Source organism: Protopterus annectens, chromosome 6.part1 (genome assembly GCF_019279795.1).
Source record: "Protopterus annectens isolate FY-2018-M chromosome 6.part1, PAN1.0, whole genome shotgun sequence".
Taxonomy (NCBI): domain Eukaryota; kingdom Metazoa; phylum Chordata; order Ceratodontiformes; family Protopteridae; genus Protopterus; species Protopterus annectens.
The window spans coordinates 508,564,099-508,587,931 of NC_056738.1; the positions used below are offsets into that span (position 1 = coordinate 508,564,099).

General features: G+C 38.7%; 1 protein-coding gene across 1 annotated transcript in view; it reads left to right on the top strand.

Annotated features, from left to right (window-relative positions):
• Positions 1 to 23,833, top strand: part of PARD3B (par-3 family cell polarity regulator beta) — a 5,075,916-nt gene that overhangs the window by 3,846,265 nt on the left and 1,205,818 nt on the right. The window contains exon 24 of the mRNA XM_044075955.1: positions 8,398 to 8,667. Coding sequence (XP_043931890.1) covers positions 8,398 to 8,667 — 270 coding nt within the window. The remainder of the gene's footprint in view (positions 1 to 8,397; positions 8,668 to 23,833) is intronic.

The window sequence follows — 23,833 nt, forward strand, 5'->3', positions numbered from 1 at the left end:
GTGTCTCAAAGGGGGAAAGGATTTTATTCCAGGATGTTTCTAGTACCCAAAAAAAAGGGTACTTGGAGAACAATTCTAGACCTCAATCATTTAAACACTTCTCTGAGGGTGCCCTCCTTTCAAATGTTGCCCCTTCAGACTTTGTTCCTTATTTTGCTTCCTCAGGCTTACATGGTGTCTCTGGATCTCAAGGATGCTTATCTCCATATTCCAATCCATCCCCTTTTCAGGACGTTTTTACATTTCTCTGTTCCTTCCTGGCATTTTCAGTTGTCTGCTTTGCCTTTTGGCCTTTCTACTCCCCCAAGGGTATTCAGAAAATACCTTGCTGCTGTGATTTTTTTTTTGCAGGATTCAGGGGATCCAAGTATTTCCTTACTTGGGCAACCTCCTGTTTCAGTCATCCTGTCCAGAGATCATGTTGCAAAATCTTCATTTTGCCATTTCCCTTCTGCAAAGCCTGGAGTTCACAATAGACTTCAAAAAGTATTTTCTCACTCCTGCTCAGGACCATGTGTTTTTTCTGTGGTGCTTCCTCTGGCCTCTACGACAGCCAGTGAGTTTTTAAGAACTCTGGGATTCGTAGCATTCACCATTCTTATGCTCCCTCTGGCCAAACTCCACATGAGAAAGTTCCAATTGTTCCTGAAGTCAGTTTGACTTCAATGTGTGCATCCCCTTGAATATGTAGTTCCTCTTCTACTTTGTCTCCCTTTTCATCCTCCTCTTCCCTCACAAGAGGTGTTTACAGATGCCACAGATGTGGGATGGGGAGCAGCTTTTGACTCCATAAAGCTGCATGGGGTGTGGTCGCCTCTTCAACAGAAAAAACACATCAGTGTCAGAGATGAGAGCTGTTCTGCTGGTGCTTCAGGCTTTTCATCCTCTTTTCTCCTCAGGACACCTCGAGGTATTTACAGACAATACCACAGTGATGTGGTATGTAGACAAACAGTGGGGAACAAGATCTCATCTTCTTTGCCAGTTGGCAGTCGTGGTGTGGGATCTTGTTGTCCAGTATTACGTGACCCTTCAGGCAGTTTGCATTCCCTCAGGTCAAAACATTGTGGCAGACACTCTGAGCAGATCCTTAACTCAATCCCATGAATGAATGCTTCACAGGGATATGTTTCTGGACATTGTCCACCACTGGGGTACTCCTCATATAGATCTAGTTGCCTCCCCAGTGAACAGACAACTTCCTCTATTTTGTGTCAGAGTCCAGGTCCTCTGGTTTGGAAGGTTGACACCCTATCTTTTTCTTGGAAGGGGTGTTTCTTTATGCTTTCTCTCCCCTTCCCCTCATACCAAAAGTCTTGTTTTAAAATTTAACAGGATGCTCCCAAAATCCTGTTGGTGACTCCCTTTTGGCTGAGACAACATTGGTTCCCTCTTCTTCTGCAGTTAGCCAAGGGCAGTCATCACAAGTTACCTCACAGGATGAACCTACTCACACAAAACAAGGGATCTCTCATCCTTCTCCACCTGTCCACTCTTCAACTGACACTGTGAGTGATAGGATTTTAATTCCGCATAGACACCTTTTTTTCTGAGGACATGCTTAGCGTTTTGCAGGAGGCCAGGAAACCCAAAACTAGGAAATCCTGCTTATCTACTAGACTGGCTTATTCTTCTGTAAAGCCCATCTTATCACTTGTCTCTGCTTGTCTGCCTTTATCTCTTTCTTTATCTTCTAGATTTGAGGATAAACAATTCTTAAAAGGCGTCCTTCGTGATAGGCCTCCCAGGAAGCCTGCACCTCCTCCTCCCTGGGATCTTAATTTTGTTTTGGATAAACTGACTTGGGCTCCTTCCAAGCCTGCAACTTCAGCTTCCTTGCAGCATTGCTCTTGCAAGACTGTTTTTTGTTAGCCCTTACTTCTGCCAGTTGGGTGTCTGAACTTCAAGCCGTCATGACTTGTCCTCCTTTTTTGGTGTTTCATAAGGACAGAGTGTCCTTGCATTCTAATCCTTTTTTTATGCCCAAGGTGGTGAATGAGTTGTAACCAAACCTCGGAGATGGAAAGCGAACAAAAAGAACACCAAAACCAAACGAAAATGTTCGCAATTGAGAATTGCGAACATTTTCGTTTGGTTTTGGTGAATGAGTTGTCCCTTAATCAGTCTGTTCATTTGCTCACTTTTCCCCATCTCTGCAATCTGCCAGTGAGAAGGTGCTGCACGTTTGATGTGCACAGACAACACACATTTTATTTAGGGAAGACTAAGACTATTAGGAAATCTGATCAGCTCTTTGTTTCCTTTCATCTTAGGTCCTTGGGATTAGTAGTATCCAAGCAAACTATTTCTTCTTGGATCTCAAAAGGTATTTCTTCTTGTCATTCCTTTGTTGGTAAGAGCCTTCCTTATTCTGTTAAGGCTCATTCTACTAGGGCTGTGGCTTCTTCTGGTGCTTTTTTCTTTACTTGGACTTATGTGCATACATTTACCAAGCACTACAAGTTTGATGGAATCTCCAGAGCCAGAGCTGGTTTTGCTAGGGCCAGCCTTCATGACTTCCTAGAGGAATCTGCTGGTCCTTCCTCCTCCCATGTTTCTTCTTGAGCTTTGGCACTTTCCCTAATGTAAAGAATACTGCAACAGTGAAATGGAAGGATATAGGTAGATGTCCTTGTTTTCACTGTTGCAATATTCACTCCCTCGGTCCACCCCTAGTCCATTTCTGTTCTGGATGTACTGATTAGCTCTCTTTTCCTTGGATTGGTGTTCCTACTGGGGCTATCAGTTCTGATCATGGTATGTTTGGATGTCACCTTTATGACCTATGCTACGTAAGGAGCATACATATGACATACGGCTTACTTTAAGGCAGCCTAAAGGCTTTAGTATACTAGTGGGACGTTGGGCCACCATTGGCAGCAGATCCCTAATGTAAAGAATACTGCAGCAGTGAATAAAGGATATCTACCATTATGGTAGGATTTTACACAAGTGTACTTCATTCATTTTACTTCTAAATATTAACTTCTAAAGACCTTCTCTGAGCCTGTCTCCTATCCACTTATGTTCCTCCTCAGCATTATCCATTTACCTGTCTAAACCTTAACCTCTAAGACCTTACCCCATCTCTCTACTTCCTTTTTATTCCAATCTTTTCCTGCATATTCATGTTCCTCATAAGTCTGCTTACCACAGTCCTTTTCTCTCTCTCTCTCTTCTTGCATTGTATCATGCACCAGCTACACCTAGAATTATCTCTCCTTCTAGTACTCTCTTTCCACCATAACAAACAGCATTACTTTCTACCTATCCCTTCACATCTACGTTGCGTTTTTCCTGTTCTCTTTGTTAGATTCAAGGTGCATTCCTCACACCTGTATATGTCAAACTTCAAACCTAGAGAAGATATGTCCATAATTAAGTCAATGTTTCCTATTGTACTTCAATATCTTGCTGTTTAGTGGTGATATACACCCTAATCCAGGCACCGGCTACTCACCTCCCATCCTATAACCAGACTGCAGTAACTCACAATAAACTAAAATTTATGTCCATAAATATACTTAGTGTATGTAATAAAGTTACTGACTTTCAAACCTGGATTACTCAGCATTCTTCTGACATACTTGTAGTTTCAGAAACCTGGCATAAACCACAAACTAAAGATTCAGAACCCCCCCCCCCCCAGGCTTTAAAATGCTCAGATCTGACCGACTGAAAAAAAAAAGGCAGGAGGATGAGTAGCAATAGTATGTCCAAACTGCTACACTCTTACCTCCACTACCATCTTATGGCCTGTATTCAGCAAAGCCTAACGTATCTCCCACTTCATTTTAAATAATCATAAAATCCTTTGCATCTTTGCTTTATACATACCCCTGGAAACAATCTAGCTACCCTTGAAAGGATCTTATCTTAGTCTCAACTAGTATATCTCAGGAACCTTAATTTTAGTGAATGTCATCATCAACTTGCAGAAACTAACCTCCCAATACCCATACTAATAACATTAACCTCCATGGCTTTACACAGTTTTATAACTCATGCCACTTACACCAGTAATTCTAATCTGTAGGGATCATCGCCCTGTTTGCACCACTAAACTTGTCACTCAGCTTATTAAACAGCACACTTACAAAACTATCCACAACTTAACCCACCATTTTAAATTCTGTCAACTGATCTTTCCTTAAAAGTCTAGCTCTTGATGAGACAGTTGATAAATTCAACTCTCTGTTCCTAAATACTTTAAATAGCCTGGCACCACCCAGGAGGAAAAAGAGTCAAAACTGATTTCCCTCCTTGACTTTCTAACCAAACTAGAGCCCTTATGCTAAACAGAGGTAAGGCCTGGAAATTCTATCAGAAACAAAAAGCATTACAAAACTTAGAACAGTTTAAAGAATCAAGTAACCCTGGTTAAAAAAAAAAAAATTTAAAGACAAAAAAAAAATTTACTCAGACCCTCAATATAAACAAAAATCTAATCCAAAAAATCCTGGCAATCAATCAAGAATGTTTTAGAATCCGGAACTAATTCAGTCCCACAACCCTCCACCAACAATACCTTTTCTGATGCAGCAACCCAATTTAAATCTTATTTCATAGACAGTATAGCTGTCATTACCAACAAATTTCTATTATCAACTTCTAATTTCTCCTGTCCTCCTACTACCTGTTTTTCATATTTTTCCTTACAACCTGTCCCTACATCCCTTATTAAAATTTTCTGAGTAAACTAAAAACTTGTTCTTCTGACAATAATCTTCCCAACGAATTCCTAAAAATGGCTGCTGACTTTATTGTTAACCAGGTTTTTCTATTCATTAACTCTATTAAGGAAGCTTATGTCCCTTCTCTCTGGAAAAAGTTCTTTCTCATTCCACTCCATAAAGGTGGACATTCCACAGATATTTCTAACTACAGGCCTATCACTATAATGTCTCCTCTTCCAAAAATGTTAGAAAAATATATCCAAAAACATCATCACCATCTACTCAAAAATCACTTTATTTCCTCTACTCAGAATGAATTCAAACCACCATGTAGTACTTTTACTACTCTTTTATCTTTCACTAGCACTGTCAGTAAAGCTAGAGAGACAGACAAATTTGTCTCATCGTTATTTTTTGGATTTATCCAAAGCCTTTGATACTGTCTCAGACTCCAACCTTTTGTCACAATTATCCTTCCTTGGCTTCACTACCTCTGCCTTACAATGGTTCACCAGTTATTTATCCAACAGATCTGAGTCAGTTAAATGGAATTCCGATCTCTCTCTCTCTGTTTACCATTTAATACTGTTCAACCAAAAATAATTGGGGAAAACCTTGGTAAATGAACTGTAAAGGCCAAGGTATGCCAGGACAAGTTCCAGGACCAAAAAGCTGCTGATAAGTGAAGAAAAGGAGTGCCCTGCTTTTTATGTAGGGGAAAACTGGGAGAACACTGAAAAGAAGGATGTATGAACATACTAGGAATATATACGTAACAGTAACCAAAATAATGCTTTGTATAAACACAAACTTTACTGTCCTCCAGCTACATTTTTGTTCTTTGTACTTGAGCACATTCCCCAGGATGTTAGGAGAGGTTTATGGGAGGCTAGGATTGAGTACAAAGAATCATATTGGCAGGTCATTCTAGAGGCTTTATGAGAGTATTTCTCTGGTTCCAGTTTTAAAGTTGAGGGCAGCAAGATTATAATTATGGCATTTTAGACCTGGGTCATGGCCTGGAATGTTTTAAAATATTTAAACTATTCATCACGGTACACTCTATTGATTTATTAAACTTAAAATACTTTTTTATAATATTTGGTTTTTAATGTTTGAGTCTATGTCTTAAATATATCTTGGTTCATTTTAACAGTATGTTTTTGATAGGATAGTTTATATATAACCTTTTATAATTTTAAGACTGTATACATTTTGGGTTACTAGTAGAATATATTTATGGTTATTTTACATTATTTAACTAGGTATTATCAAATGTGTTCTGCAACTTTAAATTTTAGAAGTGGGCTAACTGATTGTTTAATTGTATATGGTATAAATAGTGTGTGTATATGAGTTTCTGGTGTCGTGTCTGAAGAAGTTGTTGACCAAAACGTTATTTTTTGAATGGTGTTAATGGGGAAATAAAACTTGGTGTTTTAACTTTGGAAGTGAACATTTTCTTCACTTATCAGCAGCTTTTTGCTCCTGGCATACCTTGGCCTTTGTGGTCCAGTTAATACTGTATTACTACAGGGCTCAATACCAGTCCACTCCTTTTCAACATTTTTATTATCAATCTACGTACTTCCTCTGAACAAGCAGCATACGATATGTAGACAGTTCTACTTTAATATGCTCTTCCAACAACACAAGATGCTTTCAATTCCATTGAGGCCTGGCTTACCAAAAATCAACTCCTACTTAATCCTAAAAAAACTAAGCCGCTACATTCTTTCCAAGCAAAACTTACTTGATTGTCCCACATTCTAACTACTAATAGACGATAATCATAAGTTTGATTAGCATCTTAATAACAATATAAAAAAGACCCATTAAAACTTGACATGTTCTATATGGCTAGAAAATTCCTGACAGACTCCACAAAAGTAATTCTTGCTACCATGTATATCTTGCCTTCCCCTTCTCTGTAGCTCTCCTATTCTAACAAATCTTCAGTCATTCCTCAAATCAAAACTGGAGCCGTGTTACAATAAAGTATCTAAATTTGCATCAGGCCAATCTCATAAATCACATCACTGCTCATCACTAAAAACTCTAAATGGGCTTGAACTTCACCACCATCTTCCTTTCATTCAATTGTTATTAACAAACACAATAATCTACAATCCCTCTTTTCCTCCAGCCACTTCTTTCCTCTTACAGCACTGTCTTCCTCTTAGTGAACTGTGCTCTGCTGATAAAAAAAATGTTATCTATTTACAAACCTGAGAGGTCAAGTGGCTTTAGTGTGCATTCTAACCATGTAGCCAAAACCTGAAATAGTATTCCAATATCCATCAGATTGATACCTCACTATAGTACCTTCAAGTCTCTAATAAATGGGTGTCTCTCTAACTGCTGGATCTGCTCATGTTCTTTACTCACCTAGTATTTTTCTCCATCACTGCTTTCTGTTACTAGCTCACTCGCGACTCATTTCTGTTCAGCCTTCTGCTTCTTAAGTCATTCCTATTCTTTAATCATTCAACTATTCAGCTTGCTGCAACAAGATATAGCACCCAACGTAGGCCTACTCTACCATATATAAATCTAAGTGTACCACTAGTGTTTCACATTCATATCACAACCAGAACCTCGGTCCAATTTGTAATATAATGAAATTTTAATATTTATGCTTCTACTGTAATTTTGTCGTAATAAATGTGTGAAAGTGTGCATCTGTGTGTCTATATATATTTATTTATTTTATTTTATTTTTTTTGTAACATTTGTTTAATGGAAAGTCCAATGTGAAACAAGCCAATTTTCAGCGAAGGCCCAGGGAGAAAGACGCATGTCTTTGTAATATGAGACATCAACATTGTATGTGTTAGTACTATTGTGTTTTGTGGAGTTTTTTTGGTTGTAAGAATTTGTAATATTTTATTGTGTTTTTCTGGAGCTTTTCTTCCCGGACCTTTGCTGAAAATGGATAATCTCCACCTAGTCTGACTTTCCTGGTTACCAAATGTCAAATAAATAAAGACTCTTGCTTTAACAACCTGTAGCACTATATTCTTCTACTACATTCACTAAAGCAGATTACGGGGAAGGAAAAGAAGAATATAGTGTTCAAAAACAGGCATAAGGATAAGGACAGATGAAAAAGGAAAAAGTAGTTTTAGGCCATTTGAGAGGATCAGAGAAAAATGATGGGGCCATCTCTGCACTCTGCAAAGAGAACTGACTCTGTCTTTGATAGTCTTTACATCTGGAGAATCAGTCCTTAATGTCTTCCTTTTTCCCCTGTGTTAGTGTATTACATTTGTAACATAATAAATAACTGATTATGTTATGCTATCAACCAACACACATGGTATGTGCAGGTAGTCAATTTTTGGTTGGGATTTGTTTTTTTGCAGTGGGTGCTTACTTTATTGGCAGCAGAAGCACTATGGCAGGAAGTAGTCTGTCATATTATCTTATGTAAAGCATTAAAGTATACAAAAATAAATGATAGTTAGACACAGAAGGAAGGTAACTGCTGTGGTCATGAGCGGTATTATCTTAATACACAACTTTTTATAAGGGACTGTATCAGAGATCTCCTGTTAGAGTGAGTAACACTGTATGTTTATGCTTTCTTTTATAGTCCTTATTAGGTAGCTGCTTATGTACTTTAATTGACAAGAATTTGTTATATTAGGTAGACCTTTTTCTTATTTACATGCAAGATTTCCCATTGCGTATGTTCATGCATTTTTTTAAACATATCCAGGATAGAAGCCAAGCATCAGGCATTGCGAGAGAAACAGGCAAGAGAGCAAGTGGATTACTCCATGCTGCAGGACATGGAAGATGATGAGTTTGATCCGGACTATGCCAGAGTGAACAACTTCAGGGAAATGCCACCATCCCAGGGCATCATACAACACTCACCTCAGGCCATACATTATCAGAGGGAGGTCATCACAGAGCAGAACGACCTGGATGGACTGTATGCTAAAGTTAACAAGAAACGTGCTCCGCAACCCACAACTGCTGACAGGTAAGACTCGACTCTGGGTCTTACTAGGCTAGCTTAGCCGTGTATCACAGGCAGCCTCTAAACAGTTTGATTTTTAATTTATGTAAATATTTCCTTCCCTACTGTCTGAATTCATTACTTCTGGGTTATATTACTACCTTAGGGGCCCCAGCTGTCTGAAAAAAATTCCATTGCAATGATTCCCCTTCCTTAACCCATAGGCTTCCTGTGATGTGAATGCCATTCCTGGAAGGAGGAGTAAGAGTCCATCTATGTTAAAGGAAGTGGTTTTACAGGTCATGGCTTTGGTTCACTTTGTATGTGTTTTTGGACTTTTGCCATTATTTTAAGTAAACCATTTATCCTTTCCGCTTTTGTTGGTTTTACAGATCAGTTTACTTTGCTCATCCAGTTATGGTCAGCAGACCATTTTCTGCTTGAAAGTCTGTTTATATTCATTTTCCTGATTCTAAGTATAAATCCCTTAAAGTGCGCATTCACATTTTCAGACTGTCTTGTTTCCCATTTGCATGGCGTCTTCCCTGTTTTTATTAGTGTTACTTTATTACTTTTTAGTTTTTCCTTTCTATGCATGCAGAAATCCATGGAATTAGTTCATCATTCTCTGTTGACTGTTCTCATCTCTGATGTGACATCACCACAGGTCTACAAATTTTACAGGCAAACATTCTTCTTTGATTTGTGTGCTTCTAAAGAGAATCACTGTCATAATTCCTCTGTGAGACAATGGTACCGATCATCTAACTTACTTTTCTGCTGCACTATTTTTCTTTTAATTTTACTGATCAATGTTTTGATCATCAGTATAGTAATGTAGTAACTGTGTTTCCGTAGAAAACTGCAGTGTGAATATTAAGCAACTGTGGGGGGGTGTGTGACTAGTGATTTGTACTGCTGATATGCTGCAGTCCATGTATGTGCTGAGCAGGTTTTGTACACTTTCATTGCTATCACTTTCTGTTTATTTTAAATTATGAATGAATTCTGCATCAGACACTTAACAGGTTTAAAGTGAGACACCTCCAATTGTTCCAGTGCTACTGAGCTGTGGGTTACATCTGCTTCCTAGTTCTCATTTGGTAAATGTTTTAGAATCACAGAATGATTCGACTGCATTGTGTTGTGATTTTTTTTTTAATCTTCTCCCTACAATACTCCTAAGTGGTAGCGGATGCTGACTTGCTTCCAAGTCTGTGTACTGTGATGCCATTAGAAAATAACAAAGAATCAGCCCAATAGGTATCTAAAAAAGTACACTTCAACAGTGGATCACAGCTGTTCACGTTTCACTGTGAAATCATCCCTGTTGTAGTATGAGTCAGAATTGGTGTAACTGGCTGCTGCTATCACCAGAATCCCTGTGCTGATGTCATTAGCGGCTGGTCAACATAAGAAGGAATTCTGGCTGAGTGGCTTCAGTGCATATAGAGACTTTATCATCAGAGGACGCAGAAAATGGTAGCTAATCGAATTGGCTAAAGTAGCCCACAAATGTGACTATGCATATTAGTAACTGTTCATTTAGTCTATGCCTTGACAAAAGTATGATCCAAGTATCTGTGTGATTTCTAGTCTTTCATAGTTTACAGGATAAAAGGTCATCGTTTAGATTTGTACGTATTTGTTAGAATAGAGTGCAGTTCTTTCCTGTTCCTAGTACTTGCCATTAGTTGCAAGAAATACCAGCTTTTATTTAGTGTTATTCCTGGTAACTGTTTGAAATGTCAGGACCTGCTACAGCATGTCCCTTCAACACACAGGCTGAATGGTTGATAGAGCAGACATATATACACCGAGATGGCCATTTCCAAGATCATTCCCTTTTCTTCAAGGTATGGTGATGGAGTTAGTATACAAAAGTGTGGGGGTTATGGAGATGCTCCACCCCCTGCATCAGAGTGTGTAGGGACCTTGCCCTCCTGCAAAAATTTTTTTTATAAGAGCAATGTTAGAGATTTGCTGTTATGAGTTTTCGATCTTTTTTTGTTGGTCTGTTGGCACTTGACATTTCAGTTGCTAACATTTCATTATGGAGCCGTTATTCTTGGTACTTACCTGCAGAGGTACAAAATGGAAATACTGCTTATACTTCTGCTTCTTATAGTATAAAATGCTTCTTTGTTTGGAGGTATAAAAGGCTTGCTTGTCCCATAGTGCAGTTGTACTGTTTATTACTAACTGCCATTTGAAGGTACGATGTTCTAATGTTCTTCCTAGTCGCCTTGCAGTGGTGGCAGTGCAAGATGATTTCCTTATACCTGGCTCTGTTTTTCTTGTTTATTGCAAAGAATGTTTATTAAAATGTCTGAACAGTTAAAGTATAAAAAAACACAAAGTCTTAAAAGAAAACATGGCCCCTGGCATTACTTCTGTGCAGGAACCAAAAGGAATCTTTAGCAGTTTGAGCAGCACTATGTTGCAACTTTTTGATTCACTGTAATATCCTTTATGAAGGAGTAAGTGTAACTGCCTCGACTTCTGGCAGTGAAGGAATTAAATCTGCACAGCATAAGGGGAATTAAACTTTTGTCCCCAAATTTTCTTGCACATATAAGTTTAATCTGAAAACATGTCACAGACTTTTTTATAAAATAAATTAGATTTTTGTTGGCTTTAAATAAACACATTGCTTCAAAACATAAACTTGTCATCATTTCTGTCCTGGATGGAATACGGAGGTCTTAATTTTCAAGGATATGATGAAATAGAAGATTGAAGAGACAAATGGATTCTTGAATTCAGTTCAGGATGTTAATGTTAATGTTTTTCTGTGATTTCTGTCTGAATATATGTTGCATTTCTGTTCAGAAATCCAAAGAATGGACTCTCTTATTGATGAACAGAATTGTCTTTTTCTACATCTTATATTATTTTGCTGACTTATGTAAATAAATATGTTAAGGCCTTAAATGCAGTCTGTTTTAAGGATCACAGTGTTACTTCCAATGTTTTCTAACCCTTTTGGAGAGGTAGTATAGCATGCCAAAAGTATGTGGCTGTTGGCTTAAATCTCTCCCCTCCTCTTAGATCAAGTGGACCTATCTCCTGCAAAAAAGTTAAAATACTCTTTCTGATGATAGTTGACACAAGACAGAAAAGTTAAAGCATTTAGTATCTCTGAATATGAAGACTTTGAAGCATCTGTTTTACTTGCTGTTGAAGTAAAATGATGAGGTACAACAACCTTTGTTGTGCTTTTTTCATTCATGTACTTATAACTTGACCTGTTACATTTAAATATGGCATTGTTGAGGGAATGGTTAAAGGGCAGACTTGGTTAAGGGTCAGCCTTATCCAAATAATGATGAGCCTAAAATTAGGAAAATTGTTGTTTCTGCAGGAGTCCTTTTAGAAGGTAATGCTAGATCCTTATTCAGGAGCTTTAGAACTTAGGGAAGTTGAAAGAAACATTGCCTGGTTATCTTTATGTGGTGTTGGAGAGCAATGAATAAGGGGAATGTGGTACAAAATTCTCCTTTAATAGTAATGACTCCTCAGAGTTAATCCTTTTGAACTAGACAGTCTGGGAGAAGTAGATTAGTGACTAACATTTGGGGGTATTACAGGTCAAGGTGTATGGCCTCCACTTTGGCTACAGATTTTAAAGACTTTAATAAGTAATACAGGGTAGCTTTTCTTCCTGTGCTCCTATGTTCAGCATTTATTGGGGTATATATATTGATTGTTACACAATGCAGCCTGATGCGTTTTTATATTTTTTTTGGGGGGGGGTGATTTTTTTTATAATAACTTTTGGGTGCAGTACAAGTCTAGGGATGTTGTATTGTTAGTAGGGGTACCCTCTCTTTGAGCATTCATATGTTGGTTTTCTACCCATGAGTAATTAATCCACTGAGGAAGAAGTGAGGAAGTTATAGAGTATGTTGGTGTGAGGCAGTCACCATAAATGGAAGTCTGACTTCATGGTTCTCTCTGTCCAGTGGGGACCCCCACCCTCTGTCCACTTTATTTTATATCAGGGTTAGTACATGCTGTCATGTGCTTGTGTTATGTTTTGGTTGTTTGGAGATGTTTGGTGTCTTAGTGGCAAGATGATTCTACAGCCTATGAAATGTATTGTGTAGGTCAGTAGTACACCAGCATTGATGTACAGAGGATGCGTGAATGCTAACTTAATATACAGGGAGTGATGGATGCTAACTTCAGCACAGCTGGTGCTAATGGAAGAGGCTAATCTAAGCTGCTCACTACAGAAAAGACCAATAGAACAAGGACATCTTGTCTTGCTATATCTTCTCTGCTTCTATATTGTTATAATTAATTTTATGTGACCACAGATCCAAATATTTGAAAGTCTTCCCTTTCCTATAGCCTGAATTTCTTCATCTCCATGTAGGGGGATGTAAGGGTGTCAGCTACCTCACACAGCCTGTCTCCTAGCAGGTAAGGAGTTAATCCTTGCTTGTGGATCTTTTTAATCAGCTGGATGCATGAAAGGTAGTGGTATAACCCAGAAATGGTGAATATGGAGAGACATGGGTAAATATATTGTTTTATGATGAGTGTTTCACTCAGTTGTAATGTCTTGTTGAAATAAACAGTTACTGAAGTATCTGTGCACAATATGTATATGTAACTCAATCACTGAAAACAAGCATGAGTTGTTTTTTTCTTGGTTGGAGAATTATGTACCTGTTCAAATAATGAAATTTAGTGCAGCAGATTATATATTTTTTAAATGAACCAAAATAAATGTTGATATAAAAACTGCATTTAATCTTTTTCTTGTCTGTACGGTCAATTTTCTACATGGCTAACTTGTTAGAATTAGTAGTATGGAATCACTGAAGCAGTAGAGATTGTCATCATGAATTGTAAATGCTTTTACTTGAACTATTTTTAGAGTTCTGTATATAAATTGTGGTGAAGTGTAAGACCATGCTAATCAAATGCTAAAAAATTACCATAGACAGTACTGAATGATCCCACAGAACTATAATGAATGAGGACGAATATCTGTGAAATAGTATATATTTATATTTGCCAAGTGTAGCTTTGGTCACTGTGAATACTTTTGATAATACAGAAACCAGTTTTAGGCCCTAGTTTAGAAATGTTGACTATTCATAGACTTAAAACAATAGACTAATGCAATAATAAATCTCAACAGCTATAAAAATGTAAGTTTCCTCCCTCCATACCACGACTGTCAACCATCCTATTTTCAAGCCTGATTTACCCCTGCATAGAATGCCCTTATTTTCAGGCCTGATTTACCTCTGCACAGAATGTCCCCATTTTCAGTCATGATTTACCCCTGCACAGAATGCCACTGTTTTTGAAGGTATAGCCCTATTTTCAGGCTTAATTTACCCCTTCACACTATTTTTGAATCCCACTCATCACATGACTTTTAAGCTATATAGTACACAGAAAACTACACTACATGACCAACATACTAGTGGTAATTTAAAGAAAGTCTAAGCACATCTAACAACTTCCTTTTTCTGAAGCAAAAATAAACCTTGTGTGATAGAATTTTTGCAATCCAGTTCATTAAAGTCTACAGATCACACTGTCTTTTTGATAAAACACTTGTATATTTCCATCATTTTTGTCACTTTCTGTTTTGAAATGTGTTACTCTGTAATGTCCTTCATCCCCACTGGAAGTTGGAACTATTATGTGCTATATGGGATTCAAATGTTATGGTAATTAGATGTCCATTTTTTTAGTTTGATGTACCTTCTTTTCAAGGGACTTTGTACCCTTATTGTCAATGTCTGCAGGTTGAGAGGTATGCATACTGCTGTAGTGATACAAATTTGTGTCAGGAAAAATGGTGTCTAGAGCTGTCTTTATTGTGTTCATTTTTGCATCATGGGAGGGTGTAAGATTGCTAGTAAAATGGATGCATAATTTATAGTCATTGAAATTAACAAATATAAATTCTACTTACCAGTTTGCTTTTGACAGACAATAGTAATGCCTCTGGCATTTTGGCGGGGGGGGGGGGGGTGGACTGCCACCGCACATCTTGAACTTAAATATACTAATTCTGAGGTTACACAGTCATAGAGAAGAGGGGAGTTCTCTGTCTTGTAGCTACACCAAGTCTACCTTTTCTGTGCACCTCTGTTAACATATTCCCATAAAATTGCCACCTCAATTAGACTGTCATTTCAACAAATATCTTTTCATTGCCATTCATTACCCATGAGAGAGGTAGAGAAACTCTTCTTTGTTAACAATGAAACATGCTACATCATTCACCTATTTGCTCACAAATAGTTGTGCAATTTGATATGTATCAGTACCTTTCACTTATGCGGTTCAGTCGTCCATCATGGTAGTTTAACACATATGCTTGTATCTAGTAACTGCTCTTTCATCCTTTGATCACACGTGTGCTAATACTTGAATTATTTTATGATAGGTGCCAGCACTCTTCATGCCCTGTTACATTCCTTGGCGTGTAGTGACACCTGCTTATTCACTGATGAGTAGTCATGGTGCTTCTTCACTTAATCATTAACATGTTCTTACAGACTAAAGTAGTTCCTAATGTCTAGTGGTACTGTGTTCACCAATTACTTTTCCCAGTACTAGGAAACTGCCCCTGCATAGCTCCCCTATACATTAAAGCAAGAGATGTTTATTTGTGAACTGGGCTTCTCTTTAAGCATGTAACTTGCCATGTTGATACCATGCAGTGCACACCTTCAGGATTGATCATTCACATCAACATCATGTATGAACATGAGACAGCTCTGTCATAATTCCGATTGTTGTACTGGCCTTAGATATTGGTCCTGTTATCACTGACAGGCAAGGATATGGTCAGAGTTGCTGGTGACTGAAAGACGTTGAATCCTTACATGGAATGATCCCCTGAATGAGTGAGAGACAAGGAGAAAGTAAAAATAGCACTGGATGCTGCGGATTGTCCAGTTGTCATAGGCAGGAAATCAAATGGACATGAGTTGTATATGAAGGATGCAGTGCATTATACAGGTCTTAAGAATGGGGCTGTTCCCACAAGCGAATGCATAGCTTATGGCACCCCTATATCCAGTAGAGGAAATGATAAAAAATAGGTAATTAGACTGTAAACATTTAAAGAAACTCTCTTGCTTGAGATGGGTACTTGCAGGATAGATAAGCAGTGGTGCATTCTAGACTTTGTTTTACAATATCTGAAGGTGTGATTGGAGGATGAAGTACACTGCTTATCTCAATGTGCTTCACAAGCACATAATTACACCATCAGGCAGTTTGCATTAGCACTAGATACTAGGCTTTCTTTCTGCAGTGAATTGACTGATTAATATCTACTAGATTTGCCTTCATATGTGGGTAATGTACGTTTGGAGTGTTATTACTTTGTTTACTCCAGGATATAGCTAATAACAATTTTTTTTAATAATAGTTATTCTCACTGCTCATGCTTACCAGGTACTGATGTATTTAGTGTTATTCACAGCACAATGTTTGCTTTATAGCCGTATCATGTTTACAGTAGGTAGCACAGCGTGGTTATTGTTAACACCTCACAATCCTTAGTTTTCTATTTCTGATCTTTGTGATATTTTTTTTTTTTTAATTGTGTGGAGTTTTTGTTTTGTCATTTGTGTATCTGAGTTTTCATTAGAGTTTCCCCACTTCCTGTCACATCCCAGAGACATGCCAATAGATGATTTGGCGATTGTCTAAACTGCCTGTATAGTTTGTGTTTATGCAGGGGGGGGGGTCCTGCTAGGGGAAAGCAGTCGATGACTTAATTGGTTTTGGAGTAAAAGGGCAGTATCACATCATGTATGAGCAATATGTTGTCTCAGTCATTCCCCCTTATTCTTTGCATTTACAAATTTTCTCGTAAGCATGTTCCAACTGAAGGTTTCTAGAACTCCATAACGACTGTCAGCACCCTGTATCTCAGATTGCACTCTCTCCCAACTATGTTAAAATAGAAGGAAATCTCAACATTTCATCATTCAATAAAATATCTTCTTGCAGATAGATACTGGAGGTAATTAAAGAAGTATGCCTTGCATAATATCTGGTCCAGACTTCATACCACAACAACAAATGGGTGGATTTTATGCACAGTAAACAATTCAGATTCCCTGTGCTGATCTCATGGAAAGGTCTTTCATTCAGAGTTCATCATCATCTCCAGAAATCCAGCAACAGTGTAGATATTGAGAAGACTAAAGCAACCTAAATGAGTGTTTTCATTTAACAGTCTATTGTCTTTAACGAACAAGGATTTCTGGGTGATAATTCTTTACATGGAGAATGGTTGCATTCATATTCCAATAATAAAGGTAAATTAAAATAGGCATCAAAGCTTCTGATTAGTTAGGCATCATTTTTAGTTTCATATCTCTCTCCTTTGATCACACCTTAGAAACTAGGACATTCACCATATGGTAAGTTCCTGTCTTTGATCATTTAATAGTTTTAGTAGTGCCTCTGTTTTACTACTTAGATGATTGTCTCCTTGTGCTAAATATACAGTATTGTATATGAAGCAACCTGCAAATGATCTAAGCCATGTATGTATTCCTGAGAATCACAGTGCATGTGGTAAAACCACAACTAATACCATCCAAACCGTGGTCCTTGGATTCCTGTTGCAGTCAGCAAATCTGTCATTTTACTAGAGGAAAGGATTGAGGAGGTAACATCCTTTTTGATATCTGTAAAGACCAGTCAGCACAAAACAAAGGCTTAATGGATGCTGTTTTTTGTCTGTTTGTAGCATAAATGTTTACATTTTAATTGTTCATTTTGTTTTAAGTGTATCAATGCATTTATTTTTGAGGTATAATGTTTTCTCTCTCAAGTCTTACACCATTAACTGATTTTTAGACATTTTTATACTTTACACATATTGTAAAAATGTTTACATTTCTAAAAATGCTCACAGTCTCTCTCTCATTTTTCTTTTGCCATCATCATTTCATACTCCCGTGTTCTCTTCTTAATCTCTAAGCCTGTCTGTGTAATCTCTATTTTTACTCATTTCCATTTGAGTTTGTTTTTAAGGAAATTCAGTTTTAAACCTTTAAGTAACTATTTATTGCACACAGACTGTATTGCAAACCATGCAAACTGAAAAAAACTAATGTAAACCAGCTACTTTACTCGAAATGTATAAGAACTACTTAGCATTCTACATTATAACTTTATAGAGTTTAACAGTTTACTTGCACTGTTTTACCTCTGAGCCTGGGTTGTTGTTGTTGTCTTTCAGCTTTTCCCGGTTAGGGGTTGCCACAGCGGAACTCCGGTCCGCTAATGATTGGCAGTAGATTTTCACGAACGCCGAGGTGCCAGCTCGACGTTCAACCTTCAGCAAAGGCACTCCCATTTACGCATGTCTTTCAAACGCCCACCAAACTGCGGGGAGGACATGCAGACTCTACACAGAAGGTACTGCCCGCACTCCAGCCGAGAATCGAATGGGAGAACCTCTTACTGTAAGGCAACAACGCTACCGCTGCACCAACATGGATGATAATGATCTCTAGACCAGTCCACCTACTCGGATACTAACTAGTAAATAAATAATACCTGTCTGTTACCAAGCAGAGCAAGGTAATGGGTTAGCAAACATATCCATATATTCTTTTACCAGTGGATTCTTCCACCATGATTTTGTGGCTCTGTGCTACAAGGCATGCCAATCTAGTTGTGTTAGTAGGCATAGTATATTATTTCACCATGACCAGAGTCTGGCCTTTTATATTTTCTTTTTCATTCAACTTGTACTGCCCAAACGTTGAAGATATAGAGGCCATATAGGCCAGCCTAACTAACAAATGCATTAACAGAACAAATAGACTGATTAGATTGTCTGTTCCCAGTACTGTAATTAGTACCAAAATGATGACCATTGTATCTGGCTGAGGCTGACATTTCTCCTGCATTTCAATTACTGCATCAGCTGCAGACTTTGGGGAACCTACCTTAATTTGTGTGTTCAGAGGGATGTGGTCTTACAACTATATTTTCATGTTAGTAAGCTTGAGAAGAAGGAATTAGCAGTAGACTTAAGGGCGTTTGGAATGAACTTGTATCCCATAACATCAAAGAACAATACAAATAATAACTAAGGTGTTGTGGTGTTTCTGCACACAAATGAACACTTGCGTCCATGTTATGCTATAGGCACTTTTTACTAACATTTTTGAAAATTAAATCTGTGACTGCCTCTGCTTCTTCTTCCTCTGCCGTAGCATATCTCACTGGTTACCACCCTGAATTTTGTTTCCAAGATGTTAATGTCACTAAGCAAACAGCTGGAGGAGAAAAAACACCAGGCAGTGAGGCAGTAGGCTGTGATGGACAGCAGCTAGAGTACCTCAAGGCCATTATACTTTTATCTCTAGTCTGCACTGCTCTAGCATGTAGTCAGCATTTCTTTGTCTACTGAGAACATGTAACCAAACCAGAGTGCTAAAATATGGGCTACTGGGAGCATCTCTAATCTCTGGAAAGACTCCACAGTAACATTTCTTTGCAAAGTGGGCAAACATTAGCAGATCAAATCCTGTAGGCCGCTCTTCCTCTTCTCACTACACAAAATGCTCAGTTAATCAAAAGCCATGACAGAAATTGTTGTGTGCTTTAGTATTAAAATGCAACAGAATTAATGAAGCACTGTTGTGTATTTTATTTAGCATTTTTTTCCCATTAAGTTGCATCTGAGTTTCTAAAAAGTTTGATTTGGAAAATAAGTTATAAATCCACATACATTGTGACAGTATGTAAAAATATGACCAGGTTTGCCAAAAAAAAAAAAAATCACTATAGAGGAACTCTGAAAATGCCATTAAGTATAGGTTTGTGCAAGCTAAGAAAACTAACAGTGACCATGACACCGACGTTTTTCTTTTAGGATCTGCACAGAAGTCTGTAGTCCAGTGGCATTTTGCCTCTTAACTATTAAAAAGCCTCTTCTGTCACATATGTGAGGTCAAAGTCATTGTTTTCTGATACACATATTTAAATATTAATTGCCACTTGTTTTTCTTATATATTTTATTAACAATTTTTCAGTGCATTCCCCGTTGAGACTGGCAAGTGAATTTTCCAATTTAAATTAGCATTAAACAAAAGTTAAACTAAGCAAGGACAATGGTATTATATCACCTTGTAGTGTAGTGAAAGTTGGAACTCTCAATAGCAGATAATTCTGCATACTGAGTATGGAAAAAGAAAAGGAAAATAAACTGTATTTTAAATAAAAATGTGTAAGTGATTAAATTTATTATTCTGGCTATTAAGACTCTGTAACACAAATTGCAATTATTGTAAGAGATTATACTTTTATACATACTTTTGTTTATACATGTACACATAATAATGTAACATAAAGTTGGGTTGATATATTTTGGCAATCCTGCTACACAGAACTGTTTGTGTGTTGAGCAGAACAGTACAGCTGTCATTTTGTTGATGCTTGCCAAACATTTGTGTGTGTCGTGAACAACCGTGATAATCTTAGACAGGTCTGAAAGGTATTGCTATAACAGGTTGGAGGGCAAGTATATGTTTTTTATTGGCTCATCATTTTTTACTGGAAAGTTTGAACAGTGGCAATAATCAATAGCCAGCAACTGTAGTTTTAATAATTTTCTACAATCGTCATTTATTTCGTTATTTATTTATTTAGTTTATTTATTTATTGCCACCTCCTGACTAACAACCATCAGCCACCCACCAGCCACCCACCATCCATTTGGTCTTTTTATTCCCTATGAGATAAGTGACCATCACAGAGCCATCATACTGGCAACCATTAGGAAAATGTTGGTGTATATCCTTAGCATACCCTCTGGTGGTAACATGAGATGTTCTGTAGTCCTATCTCGCCTTCATGCTTACATATGGGGTCTGGAGCCGATCCTCGGCTCTGACTTGGCCGATTACAAAGCTCGAAGTCTCTAACTTGGCTCGTGGCAAGGTAGGTATCCCGTAATGCACTAGTAACAATCCCCAGATCTCGTTTGCCGCTCTACGAGTTCAGAAGTGTTATCTTTCTTGTCTATAGCTAAGTTGGTATATTTTTCTTCAAATATTGATAGTGTTCTTTTTTGATTGTAAACTTAGTATTAATAACTTACTGTTGTTAACTTGCAAGTAGTTAATTAGTGTGTGTTTTCTGCAGTTTTATTGCAAATTGTTTCTGTGCAAATTGTTGTTGCTAAATTGTTGGCCGTCGCTTCTGCAGGGCTCCCTTAGTGGTATCCCTTTGTTTTCTCTTGTGAAAGTTGTTGTTAAACTTTCTTAGGTCCATTTGTTAGGTAGGACCAACTTTTTTGCCTTCCTGTTGCTAGTTATCTATCTCACCTACCCCTCTGTTCAGGGCTAGGCCTGTTTAAGTCAGAGGACCTAGTCCTCTGTTGCCTTTCTCCCTTGTGTGTTGTTGGTTCAGCAGGGCAAGGCCCAATTAAATTAGAGGATCTACTCCTCTATTGCATTTCTCTCTTGTGTGTTGTTTCTCTAGCAGGGCTAGGCCCGTTTAAGTTAGAGGACCTTGTCCTCTCTTCTTATTTTCTGTCTACATTTATAGTCGTCGTTCTGGTAGTTATGTCTAAGGAAACTAAAGACCATAAACCTTCAGGTTTTAAGAAGTGATTAAAATGCTCACAAAATATGATCCTGACTGACGGGCATAGTATTTGTGCATATTGTTTGGGCGCCATACATCTACAGGAGACATGTACTTTTTGACATTCTTTTAGTTCCTGGGTTCTCCAGGAAAGGAAGAACAAACTGATTTTGAAAGGTCTCTTTAAACCTTCCTTTGGGGAGGATTTAGCTAGTTCTTCCTCTTCTCACTCCAGGTCTCCCTCTTCTAAAAAAGAGAAGGTTAAGTCGGTGAAAAGACATTCTCCTACAACTACTAAATCAGGACCTTCAGAAAAAGTTGGCAAAATTGACAAAACTTCTACCTCTTTGGCTCCTCGGCCTTCAGAGCCGGTTGAAGTTATTGATGCAGACCTTCCATTTTCAGCCTCAAGAATTAACTGTTTGGCAAGAATTTGTTCTGAGAAAATAAAGTATAACAGATACAGTAGTACGGAGTTTGTCTGGTCACTTTTGTACATTTTCTTCAGAGGCAAAATAAAGAACTGTGCTTGACATTTCTTCAGAAAAGAAAGAAACATTTGTTCAGAGCCTAGTTCCGCTCTGACACCTTCAGTGCCGTCCCTGGTGTCTAGGAGCCGAAGCTCACCAGTCGGCCCCAATGGGGACACTCGGACCTGAACTTCTTCGGTTCCGAGCCTACCTCTTGATGTGTCGGCTCGGCTGAGCTCAGATCCTACATCTGTCTTGGAGCCGATCCCTCTGGAGCCGGGGAGCTACTTCTGCTTCCTCGGAACCGATGGTGTCCTCGGAGCCAGTGAGATCTGCCTTTGAGATGATGAGGAGCATGCTGTCTAGATCTTCAGCTCTACACAAGGGTACCGATGTTCTTCCCCCTCAAGCTCCAACCTCTGTCTCAGCACCATCTTTCTCTCTTGACAGCAGAGACCCACAGCCTTAGGAGCCCCCCTTTGGTGGCCCCCAGTCTTCCGAGACCTCCCCAGAATACCCTTCTGAGGAGCCCGCTCAGAAGAGAACTTGCAAGAGGAAGCACGTAGACTATCCTTTTTCAGCAGCTTTTACATTCAGATCGCTGAATTACCTCACCCATTTTACTAGGCTTCAAAGAGATCTCCTAAAAGAGCTGGGAGATACTCTCCAAGGTACCTTAACTGAAGGAGTCCATGAGAAGGTTACTGCTCAGTTGTCCACCTTAAACTCTATTGTTAACTCCTCCATGAGGCTGATATCTTAAGCAGCAGATGGAGCGAGCAGGGCAGCGGGTTCAGGAGTTTTCCTTAGGAGACATTCCTGGATGCATTTGTGTAATTTTGCGGAGCCCTTCAAATCTACATTTACCAATGGCCCCCATTGACTGTTCCTCTTTGTTTGGAACAAAGGTAAAAGACACACCAGATGCGAGCAGGAAGGAAAGACTCAGTCTGCCGTGGGAGTACGTTTTTCCATCCCTTCTAGAACATACCCTAAAGGTCAGAGAGGGGGAAAATGTGGTTCAAGAAATCTCAGAGATTTTTCCCAGACGCACAAGGTGATTCCTTCTTCAGAGGCAGAGGAGGAGGAAATAGTGGTAGATGTCACACTAGAGGCAAGGGGGGTCCGCAAAACCAGGATGACCACAATTCTTTTTGTGGATGTCCCTGTCAATGCTCCTGAAGTGATGCCCAACTGTGCTTCTCTGGAGCCAGTCGGGGATCGCTTATCCTTGTACCCAGAAGCCTGGCACGACATCACACAAGACAAGTGGGTATTAAGGATAATTTCCAGAGGATACTCCATACCCTTCTCTTTTCCACCTCATCTAACCAAGAAAATCCCAGATGTTCCACCCAATCACAGGGATCAAGCAACTATAGAAGTCCAAAAGTTGCTTCAAAAGAGAGTCATCCAAACCATCCCCACAGACCAGATAGGATTTGGAACGTACTCCTAATGCTTTTTAGAGCCAAAAACGAACAGGGGACTGGAGGCCCATCTTTGATCTCAGCAAGTTAAACGAAGCAGTGAAGAAGTCCAAGTTCCGAATGGTAACACCACAGTCTATTTTCCCTCTAGTAGGGAAAGACAATTGGATGTGCTCCATAGTCCTCCAAGATGTGTACTACCACATAAAAATGGACAGAGCATCAAGGAGTCATTTATGCTTCTGGCTGGGAGCCAGTCATTACCAATTTTGTGCTCTGCCCTTTGGTCTCACCACAGCCCCTAGGGTGCTCACCAAATGCATGGCGGTAGTAACGGCTCACTTGAGACGACTTGGATTCCAAGTGTTTCCGTACCTGGATGACTGGCTCCTGACTGCCACCACCAGGCATCTACTTCTACAAGCCAGGGATTCAACCATCCAAATCTGTACTCAGCTAGGCATCACTATAAATTGGAAAAAGTCTGCCTTGTCACCCTCTCAATATGTGACTTTTATAGGCGCAGAAATAGACAGTCGCAATGATGGCACGCCTTCCTTCAGACAGAGTGCAAAATCTAAGACAACAAATATACAGCCTGCTTCCCCAACACAAGGTCAAAGCAAAGACAGTGCTCAAACTCCTGGGAACCATGGCCTCTACTATAGCCCTAGCTCCATTAG